This window comes from Gekko japonicus, unplaced genomic scaffold (genome assembly GCF_001447785.1).
Source record: "Gekko japonicus isolate JY-2015 unplaced genomic scaffold, Gekko_japonicus_V1.1 scaffold1138, whole genome shotgun sequence".
Taxonomy (NCBI): Eukaryota; Metazoa; Chordata; class Lepidosauria; order Squamata; family Gekkonidae; genus Gekko; species Gekko japonicus.
Window position 1 is genome coordinate 510,470 of NW_015170923.1, and position 24,997 is coordinate 535,466.

At 49.7% G+C, this 24,997-nt stretch overlaps 1 protein-coding gene across 1 annotated transcript in view; it reads right to left on the minus strand.

Annotated features, from left to right (window-relative positions):
* CEP164 (centrosomal protein 164kDa) overlaps positions 1-24,997 on the minus strand; it is a 113,883-nt gene that overhangs the window by 19,809 nt on the left and 69,077 nt on the right. Inside the window, 9 exon segments of the mRNA XM_015418777.1 lie at positions 4,962-5,175; positions 5,643-5,710; positions 7,246-7,375; positions 7,685-7,863; positions 11,323-11,391; positions 17,386-17,529; positions 19,993-20,115; positions 23,281-23,412; positions 23,638-23,715. Coding sequence (XP_015274263.1) covers positions 4,962-5,175; positions 5,643-5,710; positions 7,246-7,375; positions 7,685-7,863; positions 11,323-11,391; positions 17,386-17,529; positions 19,993-20,115; positions 23,281-23,412; positions 23,638-23,715 — 1,137 coding nt within the window.

A 24,997-nucleotide genomic window follows, 5' to 3' on the forward strand; every position in this document is an offset into this window, starting at 1 on the left:
CGGGCTCATTCCACCAGGGCTGTCGCTACATCCACTGCGTTCTTGAAGGGAGTACAGCTGCAAGACATTTGCAGAGCCGCAACCTGGGCCACGCCTAATACCTTTATCAGGCACTATGCCCTAGACGTCCGCAAGTCCACCAGTGACAGTCTGGGACGTCAGGTTTTGGCCTCGGCTAAGCAGTAAACACCTGACAGCACCCACCTCCAGGTAGGCTACTTCTCGCTAGTCTCCCATTGGTGTGAAGCACAGAGACCACGAAGAAGATAAACAGGTTGCTTACCAGTAACTGGTGATCTTCGAGTGGTCATCTGTGCATTCACACCACCCGCCCTCCTTCCCCTCTGCTGTCAGCTCCTGATTTTTTGATAGGTGTTGATTGGCGGCGGTGCTTTGAAGGAACTGGCGGGATCTCCGCGCCCGTCCCTCTGGGCATGCGTGCTGGGGTTCTTGCGCATGCTCAGTGGGACCCGCGCGAAAATCCTTTGAAACATAGCTTGCTACAGCACCGGTCGGTTTAGTGCGCCTGCGCTGTTCTCTTTAAAGCCATCACTAAAACGTGGTGGCAATTTCTGTCTTCTTCCACAGAACTACTGCCGACCAGAAAGGGTTGATTTATTTGTCTGTCAAGAAAAAACTTCCTGGGTTCTAGAATGTGTAATCAGCAGATCAGTAGCAAGAAAGGTGGTGACACTTGAGTGCAAGCCAGAAAAAAAGACAAATCCTATCGGCAAGCTGTATGCTGGGAGGAGTCAGGAGAGAGTTTGTTCTCAGTCAATTCCAACATTCACAAAGCAAATTGGATTTTTTTTTACATAAACACCTGAGTTGTGGTGTTGACTGCCATGACAAACGTTGGGAGGTTCCAAGCTAAGCAGCTTCCTGTGGTAGAAGCAATGTTTTCAAATGACTGGTCCCTGAAAATCCAAAGGTGATTTCTCTCATGCTCTTCTGAAGCACTTCCTGCTCTAACTATGTAGAGATAAGTGTCAAGGGATGCACACTGGGACAAAAATAAATAAATAACCCAGCTTCAGGTCTAGGCTAACGGGGCCTGAACTGGCTGAGAGGGGGAAAGACCTTTTGGGCTCATAGCCGATAGCTCAGCAAAGCTGTCACCCCAATATGCTGCAGCATAAACTCTATGTTACGGATTACTATGAAAGGGACTGAAAATAAAATGGCCAATGTTATAACACCCCTGTATAGACAAATGGTGTGGCTTCATTCAGAATACTGTGTTCAGTTCCGGTCAACATATCTAAAAAAAAATCACAGAACTGGAAAAAGTACCGAAGGGGGTTGGAACACTTTCCCTCTGGGGAAAGGCTGAAGAGTCAGGGACTTTTCAGCTGAGACAAGAGAGGACTAAGAGGGACCATGACAGCGGTTTATAAAATTATGCACAGTGTGGAGAGAGCTGACAAGAGAACTTTTTCCCCATCTCCCAAAATACTAGAACTCAGTGGCATCCAATGAAGCTAATGGGCAGTAGATTCAGGACAGACAAAAAGAAATAATTATTTCCCCAGTAGGTGATTAAAATGTGGTATTCACTGCCAAAGGATGTGGTGACGACCACAGGCATAGACAGCGGTAAAAGGAGATTAGACAAATTCATGGAGGATCGGTCTCTCACTGGCTACTAGCCATGGTAACTAAAGGAAACCTCCATGTTCAGAGGCAGTCAGCCTCTGGATCCTAGTGGGACTCTCAAGCTGGTCAGGAGCCCATTTGGCATCGTGTGGTTTGATTCCCCCACTCCTCCACTCGCACCTGGCTGGATGACCTGATAAGAACATAAGAACATAAGAGACGCCAATGTTGGATCAGGCCAAAGGCCCATCCAGTCCAACACTCTGTGTCACACAGTGGCCAGAAATACCAGTGCCATCAGGAGGTCCACCAGTGGGGCCAGGACATTTGAAGCCCTCCCACTGTTGACCCCCCCCCAAGCACCAAGAAGACAGAGCATCACTTGCCCCAGAGCCCCTATCTATACCTTGTGGCTAATAGCCACTGACGGACCTCTGCTCCATATGCTTATCTAATTCTCTTTTGAAGCCGTCCATGCTTGTAGCCGGCACCACTTCCTGTGGCAGTGAATTCCAAGTGTTAATCACTCTTTGGGTGAAGAAGTACTTCCTTTTATCCGTTCTAACCCGACCGCTCTGCAGTTTCATGGAGTGCCCACGAGTTCTTTTATTGTGAGAAAGGGAGAAAAGTACCTCTTTCTCTACCTGCTCTTTCCCATGCATAATCTTATAAACCTCGATCATGTCACCCCTCAGTCGTCTTTTCTCCAAGCTAAAGAGCCCTAAGCGCTTTAACCTTTCCTCATAGGGAAAGTGTTCCAACCCTTTTATCATTCGAGTTGCCCTTTTCTGCACTTTTTCCAAAGCTATAATATCCTTTTTAAGGTGTGGTGACCAGAACTGCACACAGTATTCCAAATGAGGTCTCACCATTGATTTATATAGGGGCATTATTATATTGGCTGATCTGTTTTCAATACCCTTCCTAATAATCCCCAGCATAGCATTGGCCTTCTTTATTGCAGTCACACACTGTCTCGACATTTTCAGTGAGTTATCCACTACAACTCCAAGATCTCTCTCTTGCTCAGTCTCTGCCAGTTCAGACCCCATCAATGTGTATTTATATTTAGGATTTTTGGCTCCAATGTGCATCACCTTGCACTTGGCCACATTGAACCCCATTTGCCATGTTGACGCCCACTCGCCCATCCTTGACAGATCCCCTTGGAGTGCCTCACAATCCTCACTGGTTTTCACCACCCCGAACAACTTTGTATCATCCGCAAATTTAGCCACTTCACTGCTTACTCCCATCTCCAAATCATTAATGAACAAGTTAAAAAGCAGTGGACCAAGTACTGATCCCTGCGGTACCCCACTGCTTACCACCCTCCACTGAGAAAATTGCCCACCTACACTCACTCTCTGTTTTCTATGAACTAGCCAGTTTTTGATCCATAAAAGGACTTGTCCTTCTATCCCATGATTTTTGAGCTTACTTAGGAGCCTTTGATGAGGAACTTTATCAAAAGCTTTCTGGAAGTCAAGGTAAATAATATCTATTGGATCCCCCTTGTCCACATGTTTGTTCACCCCCTCAAAGAACACTAACAGCTCAGTGGAACAGGCTTCCTCGGGAGGTGGTGGTCTCTCCTTCTTGGGAGGCTAGATGGCCATGTGACAGCCATGCTGATTCTGGGAACTTGTGCAGATCACGAGAGGGAGGGCAGGAAGGGTTGCCTCAGTGCTTAGTTCTCGTGTCCCAGGGAAATGTTGATGCCACTTTGGGGTCAGGAAGCCATTGTTCTCCGGGCCAGTTTGGCCAGGGATCCTGGAGGTGATTTGTCATCTTCTGGGCATGGAACAGCGGTCACAGGGGGTGTGGGAGAGGAGGTATTCATGAATTTCCTGCACTGTGCAAGGGGTGGGGCTAGATGACCCTGGAGGTCCCTTCCAACTCTATGATTCTAGGAGGCACATCAGGGGAAGGCCTCGGCCTCTGTGCCCTGTTCCTGGGCCCTCCAGAGGGACTGGCTGGCCCCTGTGTGAGAGACGGGATGCTGGACTGGACGGACGCTCACTGGTCTGACCCGGCAGGGCTCTTCTGATGCTCAGCAGACCAGAGAGCTTGGAAGGGGTGCCTCTTCTCATAGTGGTACCTCTTTTTTCCTGGCCCTGTCCATTCTGCTGCCTCCTCACTGACAGGCTGAAGGAGAGGCGTCGTCCTGTAGATCAGGAGGCCCTCAGAACAAGGAGGGTGCAGGAGAGACAGTCAGGGGGTCAGGCTGTATCCCCTCTCCTGTTTCTAGTCTCAGAGCAGCTCAGACCCCCCCCCCCCCCCGAAGAGAAAAGAGCCCGTTTATTCGTTGCAGAGCTTCAACCCTGCAAAAGCTGGACCAACGTGCTGTGCTCTTTGCTGCTGCTAGCAGTCCAACATCTGGCCTGAGTCCCGCAAGAGAGAACTGCCCGTCACAGGCACGACTTCAAAACCTGCCCAGATCTGCATGACACCTATGTATACCGAGTGGAACATCAACAAAGCATTTTCTCCTTCTTCCCGCTGGACAATGTTGAAAATCTGTATGTACTAGTGACTTAAAGCTTATCAAAATTACAGGTGATGCTGGAAAGTTGCAGGCTTAGAACAGAAAGAGTTAATACACACTACGGCGAAACTTTAAGTTAAGGGATAGCAGTCATGAAGTCACAAAAACATCTCTCTCCTTTGTATTTACAAAATGTGTTAACTGAAGTTGCAAGATTGCAGTTTTTCTTTATACCTGAACTAACTCATTATTTACATTGTGTAATATTATGACTTGATGTATAAATCTTCTGTGAAGTAAAAATATATATATAGAAAACTATTTCTGCCTTTTTGGAGTTTTCACAGAAGGACAGTACAGAAACCCGGGTTCCGTTTGTGTGCCAAATAAGAGTCCCGGATGTTGATTCCCACGAGGCTAGAGTTTGTCCTGTTCCGAGGGCCTGAACCCCACCAGGGTTTTTAAAGCTCTGCAACCAGTTAAGGAGGCTACAAGACAGGGCCCAGCCCGCCCATCGGGACGGGGAGGATCACTCCTCACGGCCACGTGCCCTGAACGGGAGGGAGGGAGGGCACTCCCGAGCTTTGGGGGTGGATGGTGATCCTTGGGCAGCCGGGAGGCTCCTGGCCAGCATGAGGCGGCACCAATTAGTTCTCCCACAGTGGCGCCTTTTGACCACGCAGCCCATGGAGGGCGAGGTCTGAATCCCCACGCGTGCCACGGAAGCCTGCTGGGTGACCTTGAGCCACTCACGCGTTCTCAGCCTAACAGGCACCTCAGAGTGTTGTGGTGAGGATAACATGACTGCAAGGACAGTGTAAGCTTCCTTGGGGAGTCCTCACAGGGGATGAGGGTGGGGCACAAGCGAAGTAAATACCTCCTCCAGGTTCCTGCACACTCCCTCCTCCAGAACCTGGGACTGGCCCGGGTCTCTCCTGGTGGTCTCCTGTGCCCTTCGCCGGTCATGGCTCCAGTGCTGCTTGACGGTTCTCAGGGTGCTTTGCCTTCTCCTCTTGGAGCGGGCCTGGTGCACCAAGAAGTCCTTGGTATTCTTTATGGAAGCTCCTTCAGCAGAGATGCAACGACGAACCCTGCCAGGAGAGAATCAAAGCCAGGAACACACCAAGCTGCCTTAGACACCCTCAGACTGCCGGTCGACCAAGTTCTCCTCGGAGAGCTGAGGTCCTTCACGCCGCCGATGACCCGATCCTTTTAGCCGGAGATGCTGCCAGGGATTGAACATGGGACCTTCGGCACGGAAAGCAGACGCCCAGCCACTGAGCCACGGCCCCTCCCCATGTGAGGCTTCATGCCGCCTCCCAGGCCAGCTGTGTTCCAACCCCTGCACTTAAGTGACTCAGGCAGCGTAGGCCACGGGGTGCAGAACAGCAAGCGGCATGGGGCACGCAGCCTCTTATTAACCCCTTCTTATTATGAAGACACCCCGGGGCAGAGAGCAACCCAGCTTTATGGTCTTGTCCACCGTAAGTTGCCCAAGTCTTTGAACTGGGCCCCATCTAGAACGCATGGCTGTTCTGAGAGCATTAAAGACACTTACTGATCCAGAATGAGACTGCTTTCTTCATGGCTCTGGTTCGTTTCCGATTCCATCTCTCTGGAGGAGGGCTTGAGAGTTAAGAATTTTAAAACTTAGTTAATTAATATGCAGTGGAAGCCCAGACTCTACCCCGCAACAGCTAGCGACAGCCCTGGAGGCTTTAACGGAGACCGCCGGCCTAGGACACCGCTGCCATGAGGCGGTTTTCTCGTCACCCAGAGGAAGCTGGTTTTACAACCCAATATTGCCTGCTCTGACTGGCAGCAGCTCTCAGAGAAACAATGCAGACAGTTCTTCAACTGGCCTTCTTTGCATTCACATGGGTGGGCTTTGCACCTGCAGAGAGCTATGAATAGGAGGCTTCTAGAGCTGGCTTCTAGCTGCTCAAAGCTCTCCCTCAGCAACACATGCCCAAAGGAAAGGGATCACGATGTCTTCCCGCTCAGTGGAGAGGACCAAGTTCAAGGCACCAGTTGCAGGCAAGGCGGGAAGGCAGGGGAGATCACCCTAACGACAAGGTCCTTCTTAGGCAAGCTCACTGTTCAACACTCTGATGGGCACAGAGGGCAGGGGCTTCAGGAAAGCGGGCAGTTGAGGACAGCTTAGGCAAATGACGCCTCCCCCCGCCCTGGCATCGAAGGCTGCATGTTGCCCCACCAAGACAGAAAGCTGGACCCAGGTGGCTGCCTGAAGACCTCAGGAAAAGGGATCCTTCTGCCACAGGCAGAAGACGTAGCTATTGCTCCCGTGGAATGAGCCTTTGTCTTTTGTGAGGATGGTAAATGAGCCCGCTCAGAGCACAGTTCGCGTGAGAAACCGACTGACACGGGCTGCCCAGAAGGCAAAGATTTGTGTATTGACAGAAAACAGTTCTGCCAACATAAAAGGAAAGAGAGCCTTCTCAAGGTCAAGGGAATGAAGGGCTCTTCCAACCTCTGATGAAGGTGAAGGATAGAAGGCGGTGAAGATCACAGTTTGACTGGAGGCGGAGCCCTACCCCGCTCTCTTGGTGTCGCGGGTCAGCCTGAGCTCAGCATGAAGTCCCAAGGGGAGAAGGACACACCTCCGGAGACCGGGGGGGGGGGGGGGCCAGCAGAAGCCAGCAAACAGGCTGATGAGCGGCAGGCTGGCCAAGACAGCTGATTCAGAGCCACCGCCCAGCTCTGATGCAGCAGGGGAGACTCTACTGATTAAGACCAGTCTGCCGGGCTCACCTCCACCCTTTGAGTGCCGGAGACAGAAGCTGAGAAGGGAGCCGCAAGCAAGGACGGCATGGGGGAGGAGCGCTTCATGCCTTTTTAAAGAGCTCTAGAACATTCCCTGGGGCAGGCTTAGTGCCCATATGCCTGCACAGAGATCGCAGCGATGACTCTTTAGATACTGAGAGCCTATAACTCCCTTTGTTAAACAAGGAGAGGTGCTCCAGAAAGAAAGACCCCTTCCTCTGGGGGAGGAAAAGAATCCTTCATGAGCAGAAAGAAGTCACAGGACCTAACCCGTTTGCATCATTCCTTGAATACTAACCCCACTCGGAACAAGGGGATAAGGTCTGGGGCTCATGCCCCACCCTCTGCCAACACTCCAGCACCCGGGTTTTACTAACCGCCGGATCGCTCTCTCTCAGGTCTTCCACTCGGAGGGCTTCGTCCATTTTCCTTGGAGAGGCCACGCTGCTCTGCACATCCAGCGTCTTCAGCAGCTCTTGCTTGCTCTTGCCGGCAGCCTCCAGCTCACTGCCAATGAACCAGAGGAGTGCTAAAGCACCACCCACTGAGCTGCCTGAGCAGCATCACGGAGGCCACAAGCAGCTCCTCCCTCAACATCCAGGAAGCAGGAGAGGCTGTCGTTGTCAGCACAGCCCTGCCGGGCCAAAGAGCGGGAGCCCCTCTGTCTCCTCGAGCTTCCCGCTCCCCACTGGGAGAGTAATTCTCGGGGGGGGGGGGGGGGGGGAGGACATAAGCCAGGCACTGGCAGGTCTGCGATGGGGAGGACACAGGAGACAAGACAAGCGCTGCACAGCCGAATACCGCCAACAGGCATACCTGGTCTGCTCTTGCAGGCGCTGTCTCCGCAAGTGTAGCAGCTCCACCTGTGACTCCAGCTCTGCTTTCTGGGCCTGGAGCTCCAGCACAGTCTTGCGCAGCTGCTGTATGGTCTCCGTCAGAGCCTCCTGCTCTCTCTGGGACTCTGCGATACGGAGCTGAGCTGCCAAAGCTGCTTCCTGAGAAAGGAAATAAACGCCAGGAGTTTGCTCTGTTCCTGCCCATGCGTGTAATGCCATTATGGCACGCCTATTGCTCCACGATGAACACACGGCTTGGGACTGGGAATAAAAAGGCCAATATAAGAGTGCCCTCGTGCAGATCAATGGGATGGTCTCACTTGGAGGACTGCACCTCATTCCTCGAAGGAGAGATATTGTGGAGCTGGAAAAAGTACAGAGGAGGACAACCAAGAGGATTAAGGGGCTGGAACACCTTCCCTGTGAGGAAAGGCTGAAGAGTCTCTGGGGCTCTCCTGTTCAGAAAGAAAGACAACTGAGCGGGGGCCACGGCAGAGGTTTATGGAAATGATGCACGCTGTGGAGGAAGCGGGTACAGAGAATTTTTTTCTCCCTCTCCCGTAATGCTAGAATTTGATAGGCAACAGATTCAGGAAAGACAAAAGGAAATACTTCTTTACTCTATACCAGTGATGGCGAACCTTTGAGAGACCGAGTGCCCAAACTGCGACCCAAAACCCACTTATTTATCGCAAAGTGCCAACACGGCAATTTAACCTGAATACTGAGGTTTTACTTTAGAAAAAACAACTCATACATTAACTTAAGATGATCCAGACAAAGTAAGGAAAGCAATCCCAAATGCTTTCATTTACTTAAAATTATTTGGCAGAGAATTCGACACTTTAATGATGGTCTGGGCCTGGCTGGGGCGATGGCACGTGTGCCCACAGAGAGGGCTCTGAGTGCCACCTCTGGCACCCGTGCCATAGGTTCGCCACCACTGCTCGATACTAACAGCCAAGTCAGCTAAATCTGAGAATACTTGAATCTGTTGATTGGAGCTGTGAACGGATAAGAAAGATCTTTCTACATATCTGAAAAATGCCCCAGTTTTGCAGAAAAATCTGAAACCCAAAAAAGTATAAATTTGAGGGGGGAGTGTGTGTTTTTTTAAAAACCCAAAATGATAAAAGGATTGTCTGTTGCTTTAAAAAAAATGGAAGCTCTCAGTTGCAGTTGGTGAGCAACCACAGGATTCTAGGATTGGTCTTGGTCAGTAAGAGGCAGAGGGAGGGGTTGTTTTGGCCTCTGAGGATCTAACACAGCCAGGCCTGGCAGCAACCACTGAATGACCTGCATCACTCATCTGGGCCTGGCTGCTTGCTACTGTTCAACAGCAGCCACCCTATGAAAGCCTGCGGGATAAGCAGGGCTTTTTTTTTTCTTTTTCTTTTTAAGAGGTGCCAGAACTCTCAAGAGGGAAATTAAGTTTTCAATCTGGATACTGAAAACTCATGAACTTTTAAATATTTTAAAAAGAATTTTGTCGAAGAGGTTCTGGAACTCTGTTCTGGTGCGTTCACCCAGAAAAAATGCCCTGGCGGCAAGAGCTTCAGAGTCAGGTCTGGGCGACGTGGATTTAAGTCAGCAGTCTGCCATGGAAGGTCACTAGGTAACGTGCCTGCCACATGCTCTCAGCCTAATCTACCTCACAGTATTGTTGAGAGGATAAAAAGGAGTAGAGGAGAATGATGTTAGCTGCTTTGCTCCCCACTGTGGAGAAACCTGGGGTATAAATGAAGCAAATCTCTCCTTATATATAATTAAATAGTGGGGTGGCACTTTCTGACCATTCCACACGCCCCTAAATCAGTTGGCTCCATGATGTGTCACTCAGAAGCTGTCCCTATTCACTGGCTGCGTTGCCTGAGTCTTGCCCACAGAAGCGGCGCCCGCCAAAACTTTCCTCAGAAGATGGTTGCTTCACTCCGGTGAACACAGCTACTGTTTTCGCTCTCCTCGCCAGACAACGATTGATTCCCTCAGGGGACAAAACCTACCGACTTTAGCCTCCAAGCCAAGTTTACTGAGGCAACACTTTCCACCATGGAACCCCCCCCTCCCCGCCAAGTAAACAGCTTTCAGCGTAGTGGAGGCGGGGGGGGGGGGGGGGACCTCCCCCACACAGAGCCCTGTATGCTGCATTTTCTGGCCCACATTGTACGACCTTGGACACCAGTTATTGTGTAACATAAGGTATGTGAGACTTTACTTCCACATTTGTGCCTTTCTATTATATACTGCTAATATGTACTTAACCTGCTTCCATCCAATGCATTTGTTACACATCACATCTTTCTAGAGGTTGTTGTATTGCTTTTACAACCGGCTTTACTGCTAGTAATAAATATAGCTGAAGATGGGAGGGAAAGCTGAAGATCAGGGTGCAGATAAATGTAGGTTGGCTGTTGGGTGGGAAGGGGAGAAGGAAGCAGGAAAAAGGGAGAGGCTATGGGGCTTTCAGGAAGGGGGAAGAGGAAATAATGGAGGGGGGGGGAATGAAATGCCTCCCGCAAGACCTTGCGGGTTCCCACTCGTGAGTAACTGAATTGTGGAATACACTGTTAGTGGACATGAGCACAGGAGGCTATAAAAGGAGGTTAGACAGATTCAAGGAGGAGAGGTCCCTTAGTGGATACCAGGCAAGATGACCTTCATAGTCAGAAGCAGCAAATGCCTGAATCCCAGTCAATGGAAGCTACATTAGAGGAAGGCCTTGGCTGCTGTGCCCTGGTTCTTGGCCGTTCAAAGTAATTGGTTGTTGTCTGCCTGACAGCAAATCAGACTACTGGTTTATTCCAAGTCAGACTGACTGGCAGCAGACTGAACCTGGGACCTTCTGCATGCACTGGAGATGCTCTATGACTAAGTCATATAAGCCTGAAGTGGGTAGAGGAATAGACTAAATACCACCCCTGCAGTTTTGCAGAGCACGTTTTGATAATAACCTTTCATTTCCGAAAACTGTTCCCTCTGAGGTCCTTTTATCACTCAGCACAGCTCTTGCAGGAGTTGCCAAGCCACCAGCAGCTGCCTGCTGCTCCTGCATCCAGGTGGACAACAGCCCCACCTCCTTGCTCTCCCAAACACATCTATTCAGCTAACTACTCTCCCTTCCCGGAGTGGCCTTATGTGGTATCTGGCCTACTGTGTAGTGCCAGCCCAGCGTGGCTGCCAGCAGGCCTCCAGGCACCCCCAGACCTGCTAGGAACGAAACCTTTGGTCCTGTCCGAGGAGCAGTAAGCAAGGCAGCCGTTGTGTTCTAGCTCACCAGCTTTCTCTGCTCTGAGGACCCCAGGGGTGCTCTGTACTGAAGGGACTTCTCCCCCCCCCCAACACACACGCACACATACTCAGGCTGATTTCTCATGCCGCAAGCCAGATGCTGCTGAACATCTGACCACTGCCTCCTACAAGCACTCTGTTGGCCCCCTTCTCCGCCGCCCCCCCCCCCACGGGGACTTGCACAGGACTCCGTCTTTTTTCCTTGTACTCGCCTGACAGTGAAAGTTGGCAGCTGTAATATGCCCCCCCTGCTCTCCCCTCAAAATATCTCCCTCTGGATAACGGGGGGGGGGGCCAGAGGGTGAATGGTGAGACCAAGTAATCACATACGTTTCTCTCTTGCCCCAGTTTCTTCTCTTCATCAAGAGCTTCTTGGTTTTTCTTCCTCAAGACCTCTTCCTGCATATGAAAGAAGGAAGCAAAGGTGAAGGAGGCTGCCTGGGCAAGCTTTGGGGCAATGCTGGCATGTAAAAATGACATCACCCATGCGGTGGAACATGCCTGCTGTGGTCTGCAGGTCCTATTCCACCCTGCCCTCCTGGGTGTTTCTCCGTACCTGGAGAGGCTTTTCTTCCACTCTTGGTTAGCTCGCCGCTGCCACCTAGCTTTTGTACAGAACTGCCCACTGGGAGAGTCAGGACTCTCAGCTGCCCTTCCAAGTTCCGAGACCGTTTACTGCTTGGTGCGCCCCTGGAGGAATAGCCATTTACCAACTGACTGCCTCCCTCCGGCGCTCCTTTTAAAATAGCCTGCCCAAGATGGTGGAGGTCTATGTGGTACAGAGAACCACTACCAGCATCCAAAATTATAAAGTATTTATTAAAAAGAAAATGTTCACAAGCATACTTTTAGCACAACGCCAGACTGAGCAAGGGATTCCAAAAGAAATAGGTAAAACGCAAATCCTCTCTCTATACATGATCTATCAGACGCTGGAATATAGGACAGGCCTCTTTAACTTAGGTAGTTATAAATCCCTACAAACCTTCATTACCTTGAAGTTCCCTCCAGCTCTTTAGGCCAGCACATGATCAAAAATGGCTGCCTTCTCAGAGGAGAGGTCTACGTGCGCTCATGGACTCAGCACCCCAGGAAAAGAGATCTCCTTCCTGCTGCAAGGAGTTTTTAACTTATCTGTTTCTCCACCCACTGATCAGGGCATGCCAGATCAAAGAGGCTTTTCCTGGACGTCTCTAGAATTCTCCTTCCTGAAGACTTTCTAGCCTGAATCCCTTAGAGTCTCTGTTCCCTGCTTGGAGAAGCGGAAGAGCTTGACCCACCCAGAATCTCTCCTGCTAGATCTATTAGCATTTGTATGAAGGTGAGCCCTTCTGGAAATCAATTGCACTGACCTTCCCCCTCCTCCTGCCTGTCTCTGCCCAGAGGAAAAAACCCTTTTAAAATGCAAAGTGGAGGTTTATCTCATTTCAGACCTCCCAGGAAAAAAAATGCAGTTCTTCACAGCCCACCAGCCTCAGCCCTCCTATTTCTGCAAGTCCCTGGAGCAAAAGGCGATGCCTCATATTTAGAGATGTTTGGATGGAACTAATTATACCTCACTACTCTGGCTTTTGGCTTGGTTTTGGCTTTGTGAGGGAAGCCACTTTAATTGCTCTTGTGGACAACCTGCATTGGGACGTGGATTGCACTCAATTTGATTCTGCTTATGAGAGCACCAACTGAGGTGCCTTTTTGGGTCAACTAGCAGGGATGAGGCCCAGAGATGGTTATTGTGGAAGCTTCCACAATAACAAAGATTCTAAAGGGTGGTGCTGAGAGACTGGTAATTGATTTCATGGCCCTTAAGATTGTAACCGTGCAAGGAATTCCACATGTTGTCTCCCATATCCTTTACCATTCAAAGGAAACCACTGGACACTTGGTCTCTTTCATCACTGGCATGCAGATGACACAAAGTGTGCTTGGCCTCTCTTTCATTTCTGGATGAGAGTAAACAAACTGAAAATTAATTCAGACAAGACTGGGTTGATGCAATGCTCCCTCTAAGCTGTGGAGTCTTGTGAGCAAAAATTCTACTTTGTGAGCTACTGGCATTAAAGTTGTGAGCGAACCTCAGTACGCGGGTTCGCCACCCAGCTGTCTACCTGCCTAAGGACAAAAAGCTAAGACAAAAAGGTGTGAGCCGGAGGCTAAAAAACTGTGAGGGAACAGCTTAGAGGGAACACTGAGTTGATGGTGTTTGACAATTCATTTTCCCTTCTGTTAGATGGGGCTGTTCTCCACACTCCCCCTTGACACAGGCTTACAGCTGGAGGACTCCTCTGGACTCAGCATCGCTCCTTGTTGGTTATAAGTAGCAGGGCCTTTCACCAATTAAAGCTGCTTGCCTAGCTGTCTCCTCTTCCTAGCTGTCAAACCTCGCTTGCCATAAAGGTTGGGGGGAGGAAAATTCCTGAGGGGAGGGGAGTGAATGCTGTGTGTGTGAACCTTTCGCTTCTAGGGGCTGTAACTTTCCTGAAGACACCTTCCTCTCAGAGCTTTTCATGCCAGCTTGGGCTTATAGATAACGGGACTGTATATTCTCATTAAGGGGGTAGGGATAGCAATGGCTAGGCCGGACGAGTGTGATGTACGATTGGTTAGGGGGGAAAGGGGCCTAGTTTGAATTTCCTATATCTATTCAGGTACCCGCCAAAATCACTGGTTCTAACACAGTACTGCTCTGATCCGGATCATGCATATATCTCAATAAACACATCACTGCCAAAGAGTGTTGTTGAGAGTAACTTGACCAGGAGTCTGACACTAGCAGACAGAGAGCGGCCACAGAAATTAACCGGAAATTGTGTCATGGGTCTGGTGAGAGCTGAAGGCATGAATCCCACTATGCTGGTGTTACAACATCAACAAGGGCACACCGTTTGCTCCCAGGACCAAATTAATGTGTCGGTTTTGACTTCACAGGTACATCAAGCGCCACCTTCTCCACAAGAACCTACTTGTAGTCTCAGAACTTCCTCTGAGGGTGTGTTATGTACGCCCCCCCCTTCCCTTAAAGGCACTGAGTGAACATACCCAGCACGGCCTTTCCATCACTGCCACCAAAGATGCGGCACTCCCTCCCCAGGGAAGGACAGAGGCCCCTTCTGTGGAAGACTGCCAGTATCATGAAGAAACGGGAATCTTCCAAACAGCCTCTGAGGTGGTCGTTTACTGTTCCCATTCCACTCAGCTGATGAAGTTCTGGTTCTTGTTCTGCCACTCTTCAACTTTAGTAACTGCCAGTGTTCCCTCTAAGCTGAGCTAGTGTGAGCTAGCACACAGTTTTTTAGCCTCCGGCTCACACATTTTTTGTCTCAGCTCACGAAGGATGGGCTCCAAAGCAAACTGATTTATGCAGTAGCCAAATTGCTCACTCACCTCTTTAATGCCAGTAGCTCACAAAGCAGAATTTGTGCTCACAAGACTCCACAGCTTAGAGGGAGCATTGGTAACTGCCTCAAGTCTTTACATTGTTATGGTCAGGTCATGTTCATATATATTTGCAGATATTGCATACATGTTAGTATCTCCACTGAGTCTTTTTTAAATATGTAATTGGCAAGCTTAGGGCTTTGCCAAAAGTAGGTTTATAAACATTTTCAGAAATTAAAACAAAACAAAACACAGAAGCTGCCAGCACCCTTTCAGTTCCTTCAGCTGCCAGGTCTGCCATCATCTATTATTATATTAGCCATTAGACAATATGAAAATGAAATAAACTCCCCATCTAAACAGCCTATAATAATAATAAAAAACCTTACTAATATTTTCTTTAGCTTTGTTCTGGCTCTACATGGGGCTGCCCTTGAAGACAACCCAGAAATGGAAACTGGTCCAGAATGCAGCGGCCCGACTGCTGTCAGGGGCCAGCCCCTGGGAACCTATCTTGCCCATTTTGAAACCGCTTCACTGGCTGCCAGTCTGATTCCAAGTTCAATTCAAGGTGCTGCTTATGACCTTTAAAGCCCTTCATGACCTAGGACACACATTTTTGAAGGAGCGTCCCCTGCTCTATGTCTCCGCGCACCAATTTAGGGTGGCCCATCGGGCACTGACTGAAGCCCCCCCCCCACACACACACACCGGCCTTTTCCACTGTGGGAGGGGCTGCCTGAGGAGGTGAGAGGGGCCCCCTTCCTTGGAGGTCTTCAGGGGGCACTGCAAGTCCTGCCTGTTTGCCGGGGCTTCTGGGAGGGGCTTTGAAGAGTAGGCATCCTTTAAGGGGTAGAGGGATTGGGGGCTTGTTAGTTTACCTTTGGTTTCAGCTTGGGTTGTTTTAATTATTATTTTTTTGTGATATAATTATTTTATTTAAATGTTATGTACATAACAACAACCATATCCACATTAAAATTCAGAGATAACAATTCGTTTTTGAGCTTAACCGTAATCTATGTACAACTAAATGACTATTTTATGCTAATACTTAAACTAAGAGTTACAACACTGAATATACGGGATACCAAGTCCCCTGAAAAGTTTTTTGATAATTTTCTAAATTAGGAATTACAGACTGACTCATAATTCTGCCATAAATGCAATGCTCCCAAACTTTGTTTTGCCACATGTGTAAAGTAGATCCAGTTTTCTCTCTCCATTTTGTCGCAATTGTAATTCTGGCAACAGTTAATAGAGTTTAAATTAACACTGTTTCCATTATTATTGTAAGCCACCTGGAACCAAGAGGAAAGGCAGGATATAAATGTTGTAATAAAAAAATAAATATAATTCCAGCCCTTAGAGAGATGGGGCGGGACTCTGCCTCCCTCCCTCCTTCCGGGGCCTGCCCTCCCCCCACGCCGAGTCTTCCCCTTGCGGGTGCCTCTGCACACACACACCCCCCCGCTCGCCCACTGCTCTCCAGATCGCCAGAGCCAAAAGCAAATCTACGTCAAGGTTCTTCTCCTGCTGCTGCCTGCCTTCCTGCCTGCCTGCCTGCTCAGATGCCTTCCCCTCCTTGTGCCACCAAATGCCCTTGCCTTGCCAGTCTGCCTCTTCCTCGTGCCACTGTTCTTCCAGCTACATGGCTGCAGCCCTGTCTGTGTTACTGGCTTGGGACCTCTCCTACCAGTTCTCCCGTGGACTTGAATGGGCGCCTTTCATTGCCTCCAGTTCTATCTTGGTAAATGTGAGTGTCCTGAGGGAATACTATAATCCCTCTTAGTTTCGCCCAATTTGGATAAAAAACCATGAAGATACAGAAATGAGAAAAGGGGGGAAGGGGCTTCCATTGAAACCAATGGGAACTAATGACAATATAGCATTATGGAGATAAAACAACACTAACAAAAGAGACAATACCACAACAAAACCATATGAAGCAACCCAATAAATGAAAGAGTCCACTGTGGAGTTAATAATAAAAAGAAAAGAAAAAACCAAACTCTTACACACATGTCAATCAGCCACCAAAACCCGAGTTCAACACCTTTTATTTGCCTCCATAAGCAAGAACGCAACCTGCAGCTAACATGTTGGCACCCCTGGAAAAAAACCACTCCTGGTATCAGAGCAGTCCTTGGTTCCTTCTTGCAGGGATAAAGGAAGCTCAGCTAGGGCGTATTCCCCCCTGCCCCCACGAGGGAAGGTGGAGAGGTCATGCCCAAGAAGGAGCCCTACGCTGGGCCCAGGCCCCTTGCCGTCTTCACCCAGCCTGGGCTGACAGCTCCAGGTAAACCAACCACACAGGGTTTCCCCCACCTGAAAGCCGGTGGAGAGAGCTCTCAAAGAACCATGCGTGCAAAAGAAATTCCAACCGGACTAGGAGCAGGACCTGCCGAGACAGCTGCATTCTGAATAGGGGATCTCTCTTGTAAAACCCACACGTATGTCCCTTTTCAGTACCATGAACCTTGCAAAATATTTCTGTGGAGAAAAACATTTATGCTTCAGCAAGCCAAACTCCACACCCCAGGGCTGTGGCTCGCAGCACACACCTCTCCCTGGGTCTGGAACTTGGTCTCTTTGGCTGGCACATCTGCAGTCCCCATCTCCAGCTCCCTCCCACGTGGTGGTACTTTTTGCTTCTGTCCAATGTGAGCAAGGAGGGAAGGCATTTCTCCAAGACCCAGCAGCAGACCAGGCTTGCTGGGGAAGGAGAAAAGGGAACAGACTTTGCTGGCAAATGATCAGGTGGAGAAGGAGCACCGGACCTCTCTTGCTGAGCACCAAAAGGAGGGGAGAGAAGGCCCTCCTCAGACTGGGAGACTGCCATCTAGGGACAAGGCCCTCCAGGACTGGCCCGGTGGTAGTGGTGGTGGGGTCACGGGGCCTGGAGGAAGCCTTGCCAGAGACCCTCTCTGAAGCCCTTTCTGAAGCCCTGGCCTCCCGCCCACCCAGCCCCACTTGCCCACCTCCTGCTGGACGAGGGCTCCCCTGCCTTTGCCCCACCTGCTCCTGATGGCTCTTCCGCAGGCCCTTCAGCTGCTCAGCCTGCTTCTTCCGCAAAGCCTTGAGCTCTGCCTCATGGAGCTCCTCCAGGCGACACTGCTCACTTCGCAAGGCCGCCATCTGCTCTGCCCGCTGCTTCCTCTCCTGCCAAAACCAAAGAAAGAAATTGCATCCACACCTCCCTTCCTCGCACGCCTTGGCAGCAGAAATTCCTACTGCATCCCTCTTGGCTTTATCTATACCCCACCTTTCTCCCCACTGGAGACACGAAGCCTCTGACATCATTCTCCTCTTCCCCATTTTATCCTCGCAACAACCCTGTGGGGTAGGCTAGGCTGGGAGCGTGTGACTGGCCAAGCTCACTTGAACCAACAGGGAACCAGGCTCCTGGCACTCAATAGCAAAAAGGTGTCAGAGCAGCTTTTAAACTAATCCCAGGGGGAAAGCAGATGCAAGCTGGAGAGCCTCTGGTTTGGAATGACTCATGCCAAATGCATAGCGGTAAATTCTTGGGAAAATATTGTTGGGAGAAGTCAGGAACCTGAGAATGGGAACAGGGCAGTAAAGGAGGCCTGTGAGCAGAGAGGCTGAGGGAGTGGGGGTCCTCAGTGAGATAAATGAAATACAGGTGCCTATATGCCAATGTCAAGATTGGGGTACCGGGGTGCTTGGTGCTAAATGACAATGTAGTAGGTATATCAGAAACCTAGTGGAATGGGGGACATTAATGGGACAGTTATCCCTGGATATAAACTCCATAGACAGGACAGGGAGGGACATGCTGGGAGCGGCATTGCTCAGTATATCACAGAGGACATAGAATCAAATAAGCAACAAAACATTACGGGAAGAAACTCCCCCATGGAATCACTCTGGGTAGCAGGCCCAGGTTAGCCTAACCTCATCAAATCTTGGAAGCTAAGGAGGTTTGACTCTGGTTAGTACTACCAAGGAAGTCCAGGGTTGCTATGCAGAGGCAGGCAATGACCAACCACCTCAGCTTATCTCTTACCTTGAAAACTCTACACGGGCACCATAAGTCGGCTGCGACTTGATGGCACTTTCCACCAACACCAGGCCCTAAGGATTACTTTAAAATAAAGGCACACTATTGCCACCCTAATCAAAACCATGAGGCAGATTTTGAGACGGAAAGAGAAATAAGAGAGGAGAGCAAAGAGGAAAACATTATAATATTGGGTGACTTCAACTACCCTACATTGATTGGATAAGTATGTTCTCAAGTCATGCCATAGAGACAGGTTTAATAGATATCATAAATGACTATGCATAGGAGCAGCTTATCATAGATCCAATCAGAGCAGTGGCAACTCTAGACTTAGCTCTGAGCAGAGTTGGAGGTCTGATGTGAGATAGATATTGACATGTCGCATAAACATGATTCTAATCATATCTACGCATGTGAATCTGTGCATTCTTATGTAGCGTCATAAGCTCTGTAAGGTTTAGCATTTCATCAGGAGAAGTACAGAACTGCCTCTCAATCTGATAGTTCATTAGTGTAGCTGAAGAAATAGCAGATCTATTGCTCTTTAATTGTGAACAAGTGCTAATTTTAGCCTTATAACATTGCTTTGAGAATTTAATGAGAGTTATCAAGGTGTATTCCTGTCCATCTTAATGAGAGTTATCAAGGTGTATTCCAGTCCATCTATTACTTATCTGTATAATCCCTTTAGGGACCAAGTGTTTTATTTAGAGGACAATCATGTTAAAGCTAGATTTATTCCAATTCCTGTCATCTTCTCTATAAAAAGTATTGTATAAAAGGATAATTAAACTTTCTACTGGTGGATTTCAGTCAGAGAAGACTCATTTGGAATACTGTGTGCAGTTCTGATTGTTCCATCACAAAAAGGACATTGCAGAGCTGGACAAAGTGCAGAAGAGGGCAACCAATATGATTAAGGGGTTGGAGAACCTTCCCTATGAGAAAAGGCTGAAGAACCTGAGACTTCTCAGTTTACAAAAGAGATAACAGGGGGGGGGGGGGGGCAGGGACAATGCATGTTTATAAAAGTATGCATGGGAAGGAGAAAGTGGATAGAGACAGCTTTTTCTCCCTCATACTACCAGAAGGTAGGAGTGTCCAATGAAATTGTTGGGAAATGGGTTCAGGACAGACAAATGGGCATACTTCTTTACTCAAACTGGAATTCACAGCCAGCAGAGAAAGTGATGGCCACGAGCACAGATGGCTTTAAAAAGAGATTAGACAGATGCACGGAGGAGAGCTACTAAAGGGAATCACCATATACAGAGGCAGCAAACCACTGAATCCCAGCGCTGGAAGGCAGCATCAAGGGACGGCCTCAGACCTCTGTGCCGTTCATGTGGCACCTGGTTGGCTGCTGTGTGAAACAGGAGGCTGGACTAGACTGGTCTGATCCAGCAGTCTCTACTTATATGTCCATGCCGCTCAGCAAGCTTCCGTGGAGGAACGGGGATTCAAACCTGGGTTCACTAGATCCTAATCTGATACACTAACCACCACACCACAATACGGTCATGTTCTTTACCCTAAACCCACCACCAGGCACAGGCAACCCACATGGCTCATTCCCCAAGGTCTGGCTACAAACTTACCTCGTCCTCATATTCCTGTTGGAGCCTAACCAGGGCCTCCTGGTGCGCCTCTCTCATCCTCTCCATTCTTCTTGTATGGTCTTGCTCGATCTCTTGCCGTTTCTCCTTCAGGAGGCAGCTAAGCTGTAGTGGTGGCAAAGTCATGCTGTCACACCATCATTTGCGAACACCACAAAAGTCTACACAGGGTTGAGAAGCTGCCACTAGCATTGAACACAACAGCTTGCCTCTTAAGTGTCGGGGGGGGGCTATTATGCACTCCAAAATTGCAGTCGTTGCTGATGTGCTTCCAGGTATAATTCAAGGTTGCGCTTGCAACCCATGAGACCCTCCATAGTTAACTCTCTGAATGATGGCCACCTTCCACCTGGCCCATCTCACCACCATGAATTTCCCTTCAGGCCTAGTGATGATGCAAAGGCAGTTGGCAGTGGGTTAACAAGAGGGCTCTCATGCAGTTCTGCTAGAGGGAGGGGAAGAGGGGCTACAACCACTCTTACGTAAGCTGAGAGGTGACTTCAGGTTCTTGGAACCAGCATAACTCTCAAGATGCCTCTAAAAGAAACTCTCACATCAGACACCAGTTTTCTCATCACCATTATATGAAAATAAGAAGAGCCCTGCTGGATCACACCAGGACATGGAGGCCTGCTCTTGGACCCAGATGTTTAGTGTGTCTGTGCAGGTTCCCCTCAGTCATCATGACTTGTAGCCACTGATAGATTTGCCCTTCATTAATCTATCTCATCCCCCTTTAAAGCTGTTTATTCCTGTGGCTACCTCTAAACCCTCTGGCAGTGAATTCCACATTTTATTCACTCTCTGTATAAAGCAGCATTTCCTTTAGTCCCCCCTGAACCCATGGCCCATCAGCATCACTGAATGCCCCCGAGCTCCAGTATTTGGGGAGATCACGTGTCCCCCCCCCCCTTAGTCATCTCTCTACTAAACTGAAAAGTCCCAGCGTCTTCAGCCTTTCCTCATATTATTATTATAATTACTTATTATATTACATTTATGAATCGCTCAATCCCTACTATTGTAGGGCTCTGGGTGATGCACAACATGGTAAAAATATTAAAACTATAAAATAAATACAGACAGTATTAGTATCAATACATTAATTTAAAAAAACCACAAGTGGCAAAAATTACAGTTTTCTCCTATTTCCGGCCTGTGATCACCTCATGGAGGGGCAGGGAGGGAGGGAGGGAGAGAGGGAATAAGAACAGCCCGAGGAGGAGGGGGGAGGGGGAGGAGGGTGCCGGCCATGACGATGAGCGCTGCTGCCCCCAGCCAAAGGCCTGGCGGAACATCTCTGCCTCCCAGGCCCTGCGGAACGGAATAAGACCCTGCAGCAGGGCCCCGGTGGTATTTGGCAGAGAGCTCCACCAGGCTGAGGACGGCCCGAAGTCCCTAGGGCCAGGGGCCTCCAGCAGACTGTCATCTTGGGGACATAGCGGAGGAGACGGTCCCACGGATACAGGGGTCCCTGACTGCTCAAGGCCTTGAAGGTCAACACCAAAACCTTGAACTTGCCTCGGTACTCCGTCCACTGGAAGCTGCAGCTCACGCAGCACAAGCTGAATGTGTGCTGTTTGTGGGATCCCCGTAAGGACCTGCGATGCTGCATTCTGGATCAGTTAGCGTTTCCAGGTCAGTCTCAAGGGCAAGCCAGCATACCGTGAGTTACCATAGTCTAGCCCCGAGGGGAATCCATTGTATGGATTACTGTGGCTAGGTTGAAATGCGACAGGAAAGGGGCCACTTGCCGAGCCTGGCGTAGGTGGGAAAACGCTAGCTTGGCCGTGTGTGTGACCTGGGCCTCCTGACTCAGGGAGGCATCCAGGGTCACGCCCAAACTCCTGACAGACTGTGTTGGAATCAGTGGCGCCCTGTCAAAAGTGGGAAGTCTGAACCCCATCCCTGAAGGCCCCCCCCCCCCCCCCACCCCCCACAACCCCACCCCCCCCAGCCACAGAATCTCCATCTTTGTTGGGTTCAGTCTCAGCCTCCAAATCTTGGTTGCCCTCCTCTGTACTTTTTCCCAGCTCTGCAATGCCCTTTTTGAGGTATGGTGACCAGATCTGTGTGCAGTATTCCAAATGAGGCCACACTGTAGATCTATGCAGGGGCATCACAGTGTTGGTCATTTTATTCTCAGTCCCTTTCCTAAGAATCCCCAACGTGGAGTTTGCTCTTTTCACTGCTGCAGCACACCAGGTTGATGCTTTCGTTGAGCTATCCACTACAACCCCAAGATCTCCCCCCCCCCTCAGGCTCAGCAAGTTCAGACCCCATCAGCCTAGACTTGAAGTTGGGAATTTTTTGTGCCAATGTAAATCACCATACACTTAATGACCTTGAACTTCATTTCCCACACTGTCGCTCACTCCCCCAGTTTGTGGAGGTCCTCTTGGAGCTCTTCACAGCCAGCCTTGGTTTTCACCATCCTGAATAATTCTGTGTCATCTGCGCACTTGTCCCCTACACTGCTCCCCCACCCACCCCCGGTTCCAAATCACTTATGAATAAATTAAATAGTACCGGCCCCAATACTAGCCCTTGTAGGACATCCCCACTGCTGACTTCCCTCCATTGTGAGAACTGCCCATTGACTCCTGCACTTTGCTTCCTGCCACTCAACCGGTTTTAATAAAACTCCACCATGTCTGTGACTCTACCCTCAGCAGAGTGGAAAACCCTTCAACAGAGGACAAACTCAGTGCTGGCTGCTTGATGGAACTTCAGTTGGAGTGGGGGCTAGCTGGAAGGCTGTCCCTGTGGAGTTACACTCCCTAGGACTGTGGTTTTGGTGGGAATTAACCCTTCCTGACCTGCACACCAGAGGCCGGAGACAGTGTAACTCAGGATCCACCCCTGCTGCTGGTCGCAGGCTGCCGGCATGCCTGTTTTAGAGCTCTGAGCCGTGCCGAAGTGCAAAGGCACTGTGTGACTTTTGTGGGAGAATGCAGGGGAGGAGGAAGCTTAAGTGGCCACTGGCTCTGTCAGGGTAAAGTGCGGGGTGTGAGAATCGGTCACGTGTCCTATGCTTCAGCTTCTTGTCCCGTTATACAGGATTGTTCCTTCTACACCCCCCACATGCCATGCTCAGAGCCTATAGGTGAGGGTAGGTGAGCCAAATGGGTGCTAGGGACTCAGCTAAGCTAAGCCCTGCACTGACCCTGGCCAGCCAAGGTGGGAAGCATTATGTCTTGACCCCCAGTCCACACTGTAGAACAGAACAAAGCAGCAGGTGGGAGAATCCCCGCCTCCTAGAACCAATACCTCTTCCTTGTATTCAGCCACTTGGTGACTCTTCTGCTGTGTTCTCTGCTCTGTGCTCACCAAATCCTCCTGTAGCTCGGCCTCCTGCCTTCTGGGGGCCTCTGTGACCTGTGATGGGAGGCTTGAGACAACCTGCCAGGGTATAGAAGGAGAGGGTCAGCCGACAGTCCTCCCTGCCTTGCCCCTTGTGGATCATTCCATCTGCTGCTTTCTGCTGGACACTGGAGAGGCCAGTTGAACGACAAGACACTTGCATTCAAGAGGCCAGAGCAGCCACGGCAGATGCCAGGCAGCAGCAGCAGCAGCAGCAGCAGCAGCAGCAGCGTGATAAAAGCTCCTTCTCTCCGGGTATCTTACCTTGAGGTGCTCCACTCTCGCTACAGTCTGCTGGTACTGCAGCTCAGCCACAAACTGCTTCTCTAGTTCTTCCATAGCCTGCAAAACCATGAAGAAGCCTGCTGAAATGAAATCCCTGCTACATTCAAACTGCTTCAGAAGTGAAGACTTCTGATTGGATTTTGTGGCCTTTCTTTCTTTCTTTGGCCAACAGCAATGGGCTTCTCAAACCCCTTCTTGGCTTGTCATACTGGCAGAGCCAACCTCCTGTCTTTTCCCTACTGGGTGAGAAGAATACTTTCATGGAATGCCCTCCTGATGGCCGCCAGCCAGCCAGCCAGCCATTTAAACCTAACAGCAGGGCGGATCTGCCTGTCAGCTGTTAGGTTTAAATAGCTGCGAGCCATTAAGCCTGACAATTTCGCCCCCCCCCGCCCCCCCTTCAAAGCACGAGGAAGCAGAACGGAGTGCTGAAATGCCTGCCAGCCATTTAAACCTAAACAAAGGACCGTGGTGCGGAGATAACAGTGATGCCGTGTGAACGGGCTGTTGAGCCAATCAGTGAGAATGACTCCTTTACATGTTTTAATCAGCTGTGAAAATATCTTTCCAGCTAAACAGACCGTTTGAAACCTTTGCTTTGTGTAACTATTTACAGACACTGCTCAGATTCTAGAATAATGTATTAGAGTGAACAAGAACAATATCCAAGAAACATAAACAACATACATAAACCATTACCACAAATATCCAGCAATTAGAGAGCAAAAAGAAAAAATATTCAGCGATTATAGAGCGAGACTATGGGCAGCTGCTTAACAATCCCGTTTCAAAAACAATCTTCATCAAGGCTGGAAGCGGTAAATATTCCAGAAGCTCCCTTAGTGAATGGAGTTGCACAGTTGCAGAAAAGGTCAAGCCTACTAGAATAAATTACATTAGAAGCCAATATACATCAGGCCTTGTGAAATTATGTAGTTGCCGATCACCTCCTCAGATGACCTTATTTGCTCATTCCATTTGTAGCCCCAGCCCTCCCCTGTGCACAAGGCTCAGAGCGGGTGTAACGAAATCGCTGCCAGGCAGAGGCAGCAGGTTACCTAAAAATGGCTGCCAACCTGGTAGTCCTCTGGAGGGGGGAGAGGTACTCCATAGGGAACAATGGAACTGCCATACCTTTCTGCCTACATTTCCCAGCAGCTTTGGGGGGAAAGTGCGAGAAAGTATGGATAGACCCACCCCAGGGGCGGAGCCAGCCAGATAGGCTCCTCCGTGGGCCATCCAGGCCACCATAGACCGTGGTGGAAAGCCAGGAGGGTGGCAGTGCTGGTGACCAGTCTGGAGGAGGAGGAGGGCTGGAGCTTCTCTCCCACAACGAGGA